Below are 9549 nucleotides of genomic sequence, written 5' to 3' on the forward strand. Positions count from 1 at the left end.
AACACCATGACATTTTTTAGCTCTAAAAAGAGTCATTTACCACCAGGACATATTGACATTAAATAATTATGTATCTATATCAATTGAGTTATCAATGTAATCATTTATAAGCTAACAATTTGTGTGAAGACATCACCATGTGAATACGTGATATGCGTAGGGCCTTTTGGTACAATCATATATCAATTCCTACACGTGGCAATATTTGGTCAAACTATTGACCACCCCATAACCATGCATGCAACAAACTCATGTAGCATCATCCTCTTTGATCTTACAACAAACTACCAATAACCCTCCTCACCTGATCCAGCAATGTCGAATCCTCCAAAACCACCCCTAATTCTACTTCTACTACTACTCATCCTCACACATCCCACCGCGGCCGATCCCATCGTCTCCTATCTCCACTCGCTCCGATCACAATCCCCTTCCGGCATCATCCACCTCAACCAAACCCTAACCAACCTCATCTTCAAACCCACCACCAGATCCTTCCACCTCATCATCTTCTTCGACGCGCTTAAACTCCACAACCAACCCGAACCAAACCTCAAATCAATCAAATCCGAATTCACCCTTGTTTCAAATTCCTTCCTCATCAACAACCAAAACACCCCATCTCTCCTCAAACTCTTCTTCTGCGACGTCGAACTCAGTGAATCCAAACACAACTTCCTCCGATTCGGTGTTCAAGCGTTACCAGACATCCGCATTGTGCCCGCTAACGCCAACGACTTAAAATCCGATTCAATCCGCATCCACATTGGAGATTTCTCCGGTTTAGCGGAATCCATCGCTGAATCTATTGATCTGAAAACCGGCATTTCAATAGGCACAATCCACCATCCCCCTATTTGTTCGAAAACACAATTCGGGCTTATAATTGTGGGATTATTAATATGGCTTCCATTCATGACCAAAAGAATAATTACAAGTAATACTATGTTTCACAATAAGCGGATCTGGATCTGTGGGACAATGTTTGTGTATTTTTTCAGTGTGTCTGGATATATGTTTATACTGATTCGGAGAATACCGTTGTTTGTTATGGATAAGAATGATCCGGATGGTGTGATGTTCTTTTACAAAGGGCGAGCGATGCAGTTTGGGGCTGAGGGTTTGTGTGTTGGATTTCTGTTCACGGTTGTTGGGTTGTTGTTGTCGTTGGTGACTCGAATTGTTGTTCGGATGAAGGATTCGATGATGCAGAGATTGGCGATGGTTAGCGCGATGGTTGTTTCGTTTTGGGCTGTGAAGCAAGTTGTGAGGTTGAATCATTGGAAAACTGGATATGCTATTCATACTTATTTGCCTTCTAGTTGGTATTAGAGAATCAGTTTTGTTATTGTTTTATCTATGAGTTTGTTACATTATTTGTTTGAATTGAATGAATAAATTCTTGTTTTCTAAACCGACTAGGATTTAGGATTGTCTTCTGAGATTAGACCTTGCAGATTGTGTGGTTAGAAAAAGTGTGAGATATGGTTAAGGGAGGTGGGATTAAGTTCTAAAAGCATGTTGTATTTTTTAACAATTTTTTTACATCTAATTACTGCTTTAACTTTCCGTTTGCAAAAATTTAAATCACAAAAACAAATCAAGATCCGGTGATTATAGTCAACGTTTCTATATCTATGCTACTAAATGATGTATATTAGATGGTTTAACTTCATTTAACATTGTAATTTACCTAAAAGCTTAATGTATAATTTAATAAACATTTCTAATGTCCAAAATGGTAAATTTTTATCAAATTTTAAGATAATATATGAAGAGTCAAGTTACTGGGTATGGTTGTTGTTGTTGTATGAAAAGTCAAGTTAAAATACCTATTTTTTTGTAATTTTTTTCATTCATACCTCTCTTTTTTATCAATGACATTTATGTTTAATAAATCAATACTATATATTAGATTATTTATAAATAATAAAAAAATAAGCTTATAGATAATAAACTCATCACATTCATCAATAATATGTATTCAAAAATAAATTCTATTGTATTGAGTATTTGAACTAAAGGACTAATCAGTGAACCAAAATTAATCAAATTTAACATAAAATGTATTTTGTAATTTTAGAGAAGTTAGTTATAAATTTAGATGTAAATTGTCAACTCCGCCGCAACGCGCGGTTTTTTCCCACTAGATAAAAATGTTGCAATATACTATATAATGTTAATCATAAGAGTTTCTAGTGCGTTGCAGCCGCGAAGCGGTGCTTATGTATGTGTGTGTGTGTGTGTGTGTGTGTGTGTGTGTGTGTGTGTGTGTGTATATATATATATGATAAGGATCATGTGTCACACCCCAACCGATGGCGGAAACATCGGGGCACAGCACTAAGCGATTCAGATTGCTCAAGAGATTCCACAACACTATTTGTTTCGATAGACATTAATCAAATTTCATAAATAGTCTAAATTTGTCAACCACAATTCACATGCAACATAAAGTATCAAAATAACATATGATTCAAACATTGTTCAAAACTGTTTTATTTATAGATGAGTTTCTAAGCATCATCCTAGCTTGTTTCTTGAATCCCAGCTACTATCAACCTGCAACATGTATCAAAATACTATCAACAAAAATGTTGGCGTGCATATAAGTTTGAGTACGTAGCATAATAGTTTAAAAAAAACTCATATCCAACATGAAAACATATAAAATAAGTTTCACCATGCTAGTTTACGCAGTCCAAGTGATAGCCCAAGTTTCCAATGCGATAAATGCCTTTCCTAAAGTTTAACGAGAGGTTATTTGTCTCATCCTAACAATACCCCAAAGACTAACGGGGAGGTGCATTACCCCTATAGCGCTACCATTGTTAAGGCGGAACTACACACAAGGATTAAACGTTCACATAGCATAAAAAGTCTCAAGTATCACAAGTTCCACGTTTCATGTTTAAATGGATAGAGTATGTTTCAAATAAGTTTCAAGTGTCAAGTGTCGTGATATAGAATACATGTTGCATCCCAAAAGTGTTTAAAACAAAAAGGGATTGAGTATACTCACAGTGGGTGCTTAAACCAAACACTGCTAAGATTGGATCAAAGAGAGCGCTGGATCAGCCTGCGTGCGGGGAACAGAGCATAAGTCCTCTAAGAGCTGACCCAGTTGGGAACAGAGTGTCAAATGGTGCGAAAATCGAGTAAATAGATGGACTCCATTCGAACGGATGGCCATCCGGGCAGATGATCATTCGAACGGATGGCCATTCGAACAGCGTGTGATTGTGAACTATTAAAATTTCAAACGTTGTGATCATAGTGTCCTGTAAAACAAACAAGTGTCATCATAGTCAAATCATCTGGACGGATGGTCATCCGATTGGATGGCCATCCAGACAGATGGTCAGTGAGTGAAGTTTCGTGAAATCTCCAAGTTTTGAGTTAACGGTAACGATGCGACGACATGTCGAAACAATGGAAACACACCGAACACAGCTCGCTCGATCTGATGGGTATCACCCCTTTCGAAACGTAAAGTTGTTTCTGATGGGATTTCATGTTTGGACCCGTCAATCAGCTCGTTCGCCAGTGGAATTCAGTTTTCAAGCCGACCTTTGACTAAGGAATGAGTCGAAAGTCCATTTGAGTCTGATTCCTCCAAATTTTTGTATAAAAGTTCGAAAATAAATTGTAAAATGTGGTGTTCTTTAGATCTGGACCGGAAACAAGTGAAATTCCATCAGATCTGAGGTAAAAAGTGTGAGATTTCTCTAGATTTTGTATAAAAGCTGTGAAAATCCTTTAGATCTGGGGTCGATCTTGATTAAATGATGCGCCTCCACAGTTTTTACCAACAACTGAGTAGAAACCATCTTCAAGAGACCCAAATCAGATGGTTTTCATGAAAAAGTTGAAGTGTTCGTGTGATTTTGATGAAGAACATGGTGTAGAAGTGATTAAAGATGGAAGTTGTACAAGAATCGGGGTAGAATACTTACGAGTTTGCCTTGAATCTTGATAAAAGTCGATAAAAGTGTCTGAGAGTGCGTGTGGTCGAATGACAGAGGCAAAGGTGTGTTTGAAGGGTCAAGGGGTGTATTTATAGGTGACAATGATAGCTGAGTCGGTGTAATTGTGCAAGGGGTCGGATGGCTATTCAGTCGAATGGCCATCCGATCGGATGTCCATTCGGACAGCCGAGACCCGTTTGCTAGTTTTCCGACTTCGGTTCGTTTTGCGAGCTAGATTAAGCGTTACGTTGTGTATTATTGTGAGTAACCATTCATGGTATTATTGTATGATTAACAAAAAGTTTCTGTGTTTCAAGTTGTGTTCAAGCTAGTTTACCATTCATTAAGTATCGAGTCTCTCGTTCAATAAGTATCAAGCATAACAAGTGTCAAGTTTCAAGAGTCAAGTTTCAAAGTATCACAGGAGTCTAGTATCACAAGAATCAAGTTTCATAGAGCATCACAAAAGGTTCACGTAGGGTAAAAGTTTCACATAGAGTAAAAGTGTCACATAGTTTAACATGGTTAAGACTCAAATAGTATCATTAAGCATCATAGGGACGAGACTTGTCAAAAGATAAAATTTTCGAAACGCAGGGCGTTACATCATGTGAGAAGTAGTAGGTTAATTGAGAAACTTGAGAAGCATTCTGGAACACACATTTTCCCTAACCAAAGAAATGCAAAAAATGTAAAAAAATGCAAAATTTTTTTAGGGATTTATACACATGTGTATATTGTTAATCTTTTAACTATACATATGTGTATATTGTCAATTATACATATACGTATATACATTTTTAAAATTGAAAAATAAGTGTTATTAGGGTTTAACATTAGGGTTTAGCATTAGTATTTAGGGTTTAGCATTAGAGTTTAGCATTAGTATTTAGGGTTTAGCATTATGGTTTTGCCTATGGGTTTAGCATTAGAGTTTAGCTTTAGCTTTAGGGTTTAGCTTTAGGGTACAACATTAGGGTTTAGCTTTAGGGTTTAGTGTTTATAACACATATTTTTCAATTTTAAACATGTATATACATATATGTATAATTGACAATATACACACACATATAGTGAAAAGATTAACAATATACATATAAAATTAATTTTTTTTTGCATTTTTTAACCTTTTTTTTTTTGCATTTTTTGCTTAGGGAAAATGCGTGGTCCAAAATGCTTCTCAAGTTTCTTAAATAGGGTGGACTTCTCTTAGGATCCCTACCCTATATATATATATATATATAGGGTCAGGATTTAGAGAAAATGGTAAAAAATGTGAGAACGGTGAGAACGCTTATGGATCGTTAAATCAAAACAATCCATGGACTAGATTGCGCAGTGGCGTTTTCGTAAATAACATCAATTTTATTATGTGGGACGTGTTTCATTAAGGGTAAAAGGGTCTTTTACCGCTCAAATTCAAAATGCCATCAAATGATAACACGCCATTAAAAAAACGCCATTAAAAACAAAACGCCAAAAATTAGTGATAAAACGCGTTGGATATTACAGGAAGAGGAAACAACACAGTAACTGAATTTCAGTTATTAACATTTATTAGAAGAAATTCCCTCCTAAATTACGCGCCAAAAACATCATTATATAAACGACGAAGAAACATCGGTTCCATAGTCACTTCAATCTATCTATTTATGCAAAAACATCTTTAACCAAAAACGCCAATTTAACCAAAATGCCAAAAAATGCCAACAATCGTTTCATGGAGATACACTCTGGCAATTAGGCGATTCGTCCTGCGTGTTGACAACAGAAGGAGGGTGTATGTTAGGACAATCAAGGCAATTTTGAAGATGGAAGAAGAGGTACAGAGGGGTATCCTATCCCTTGGCATCGCTCTGGACAACGAATGTCATGAAACACATATGCTTATGAAAGCATTAACAAGAAAATTTAGACCAATCAAAGAAAATGTAAAGCCAGATCCTGTCATGACATCATGGCGTTTTGATGATGAAACAGACATGGTGACAGTTATATACGACAGCGGAGAGCAGGAAGTCTACTGGATTGAAAACATCATGACAAAGCAGGGGCTTGGTTTCATGGAAGAATTGCATAACGCCACTTGTGTGAACATAGAAATGGACCCAAAATTGGAGTTAATGCAAAACATGTTCAAGTGGACGCTTTAGAATCTTCAGGAACAGGAAGCCGATGAAGGTGAAGGTGATGACATGATTAAAGATCCAGATGAAGACTCCAAGGAAGAAGATGACGCAAGTGATGGATACTTTTCGGATAAAGCACCTTCTGACGAAGGGTTTCAATTTTTTTTCTTTTTTTTATTCTGTGTAATCTTCTTTTTTTAAGATAATTAAATGATATATTTCTCTATTTATTTGCAAAACGCCAAAAAAATACTAAAAAAGGTTATTGCTTACAAAAAACCAGAAATAACAAAAAATATTTTTCTGCTTAATATTTTATTTTCTCCGTTATTGTATTTTATCATCTTGGTCTGCATAATGCCATTTAAAAAAATGCCAAATGATGCGTGTGTAGCGTTATATGATTTTAATTATATTTTTAGCCCTTTTTAACACTTTAGTCAAGTTTTAAATTTATAAAACACGATATTCTACTAACACTAAACACACATATAGGCAAGTGCACCCATCGTGAGCGTAGTATAGCGTTGGTAAGATACTGAGGTCGTCCAAGAACACAAGAGCTTTTAATACCGGTTTATCCTCAACGTCTAATCAAATAAAAAATTTAGAAAAAGGTTTTAACATGAAAATAAAAACTAAAAAATGCTGAAAAATAAAATAAAATAAAAACAGATTGGCAAAATGAATCACTTGGATCCGAATCGCCTTTAGTGTAAACTTTGAAGATTTCCGCACTTTTGCACTTTTAAGAGATTATCTTAGTTATAGTAGTAGGCCCCTCTTTTGAAGGTGACGTTACCCTCAACGCAGTAGTTTGAGTCAGCAACGATACAATCCTAAAGGGTCGGTATATTAAAAGATAATTAATTAAGTTATTAATGCGTAATGTGGTAGGCCCCTCTTTTGAAGGTGACGTTACCCTCGGCTAAGTGGTTTGAGTTAGCAGGGATACAATCCCAAGTAGCCGGGTTAATGTATTAATAGTAGTTTACGTATGAGGGGATCAAGCCATTCGCACCCCCGCCATCCAATACCAGTGGGTATTGAAGGAGGTCCTAGTAAGCTTGACCCAGGTCCTTGCAGGATCTATACACTGAACAAGGCAAGAACCTTACCAAACCATTCCCTTAACCCCCGACCAGGTAGCCAACATATCTCTATATAGACCGTAGAGATATGAATGGTGTAAATCATTTAATTTATATAGACAGTAAAATAACGCCAAGACACCACGGACAAATGATAAGGAAGTTTCACCTTCAACATAAGAAACTAGTTAGTAAAGCCATTAATACAAAACCAATTAAAAAGTGTGAAAAGATTAAAAAACAAAAGTATTACACTAAATGCTTGTCTTCACCAAGTGATGTAAGAGACTTAAGCAATCATGACCTTTGATTGTCAAGAACTCTTACTATCAATCTTGGATCCCGAGACTACTACACACACACTAAGATGGATAATGGATGATGGATGATGGTGGTGGATGTGGGTTGTGATGGTGGTGGAGTGTGGGTGAAGTGGGAGAGAGGTGGTTTGCCAAGGAATACTTTGGAAGCGAACCAAGCACCTCTATTTATAGCCTGCACAGAAGCCCGGACACGGCCCCGTGTCCAGTGGGCACGGCCCCATGTCCATCCACTTTCTATTTCTTCATTAATTGCAGTCTGTCTGTATTAGCTCCACACGGCCCCGTGTCCGCTGGGCACGGCCCCGTGTGCAGAAGCGTATCTGTACTATCAAGATTTGCTTGGATTCTGCGAATCTTAGCGTTGACCATAATCGTGTTGAGCTGGGCACTCCCCCTTGTTGGGAAATAGAAGCTTCTACCACTTTGTCTTTTCTGCAGACACGTGAGCACGCCCCCGTGTCCATTGGGCACGGGGCCGTGTTCATCCTTCTGATTTCTTGTTTTTGCTTGGGAGGATGCTGTCGAGGGGTCGGGCATGCCACGTTTATTCTTTTTCTTGTATGGCTGCATTTTTGCTTCTTTTGTTCATTTGCGCTTATTTAATCCTGAAAATACAAAAGGAAGACAAAAGCACACTTTTTCAACATTAGTACTAAAAAAGGGTTAGTTTTATGCCTTAATTGATGTAATTTATATGTTGCACTTTACACACATCAAATACCCCCACACTTGAATCTTTGCTTGTCCTCAAGTAAAACTCTTTTTAACGTGGCTTACATACCCAAATGGAATGGGTAGAAGAGAAGTTTTGGGCTTGTCTTGAGTGTCGGGATTCCAAGATCTTTATTAGGCTTTATTTTTATGCGATTTACAATCCTATTCGTGATGATTTATTTACTTATTTGGGTATAACATGCCTCTTTAAAATTCCATTTATATACAAGTTCACATACCTCACGGGAGATCACTCAACACTCGGGCGAAGATGTATTTTGTGAAACACTTGAGACCGGCATGAAACTTACTTCTACCATATGCTTGCCAAGCAATCAATCCTCCTCCTTTTTAACTATAAACATTTGTAGATATCAAGATGACTTGGGGAAGGGTTAGGCTTGGGTTAAAAGTCGGTGGTTTTGGGTTAGTGGTTAGTAGAAAAAGGCTAAAAGCGTAAAAAGCGTCGGTCGTCGTAAAACTTTTTGTTTTTGTGACTTTTATTCAAACAACACATTTTTAAACCAAGTTTCTTTGAGGAACTTGTTTGTTTATTGCTAGACTTCATTTTTTTCTAAGGAATGTCACATGAAGACCGAGCTTTTTACTAAAATAAAGGGTTTAAAAATAAAAAGGGTTTTTGGTGGGTAAAGGGTGTTTGTTTTGTGGGTTTAGAAATGAAAAGGTTTAGGCTCAAAGGGGTTAACTAGGGGGATTTTGGGTAGGTGGTAAAAAAAATGAAAAATAACGGTGTTGAAAAGAAAAAGGGTTTGTCCTAATGCCTCTATCATTTACTTACTTGGGTTTAAGTTGGTAAGGACCGGGAATGTATCATCATGGCAAGTTCTAGAGTCGTTAAGAAACCAAGCGACTATTCACACAAGAAATGAAAAAAGAGCATTTAATTTAAAGATGTATATTTGTATGCTCAATAAAGGCTCAAAACTCACTTTTTGTGGGAATGGGTTCATAATGTGATCAAGTATATATAATCAAATTTTAACTAGATTTGTCATGCCGTTTCATAATTTTCTTATGTTGGTTCTTTTTATCACGACGCTATCGGTTGTAACTTTGTAAAAATAAAACCTTTTTAGAACTTGTTATTCCCAAAGTAAACCAAGACAAGTAAAAAAATGAAAAAATTTTGAAAAAAAATTGCGGTGATTAGCGGTTCCAATAGAGTTTTGTGTAAGGCTTGTAATTAGGACTTGCAAGATTCAAGGTTTTAGCATCCTCCCCACACTTAAATTACACATTGTCCTCAATGTGTTCCAAAAATAAATTTTCAGGTTGATTGAATGCGTAAAAAGGTTTTTAAAAA

At 36.7% G+C, this 9549-nt stretch overlaps 1 protein-coding gene across 1 annotated transcript; it reads left to right on the forward strand.

The window, feature by feature from the left end:
• The first annotated feature begins 315 nt into the window (after positions 1–315).
• Positions 316–1332, forward strand: LOC110933511 (probable dolichyl-diphosphooligosaccharide--protein glycosyltransferase subunit 3). Its single transcript, XM_022176754.1, has one exon. The coding sequence runs from the start codon at positions 316–318 to the stop codon at positions 1330–1332; it is 1017 nt and encodes a 338-aa protein (XP_022032446.1).
• The last annotated feature ends 8217 nt before the right edge of the window (positions 1333–9549 follow it).

This window comes from Helianthus annuus, chromosome 1 (assembly GCF_002127325.2).
Source record: "Helianthus annuus cultivar XRQ/B chromosome 1, HanXRQr2.0-SUNRISE, whole genome shotgun sequence".
Lineage (NCBI taxonomy): Eukaryota > Viridiplantae > Streptophyta > Magnoliopsida > Asterales > Asteraceae > Helianthus > Helianthus annuus.

Excerpts from the sequence above, each read along its gene's own strand:
- LOC110933511 (XM_022176754.1), top strand. The coding sequence starts at position 316 with ATGTCGAATCCTCCAAAACCACCCCTAATTCTACTTCTACTACTACTC.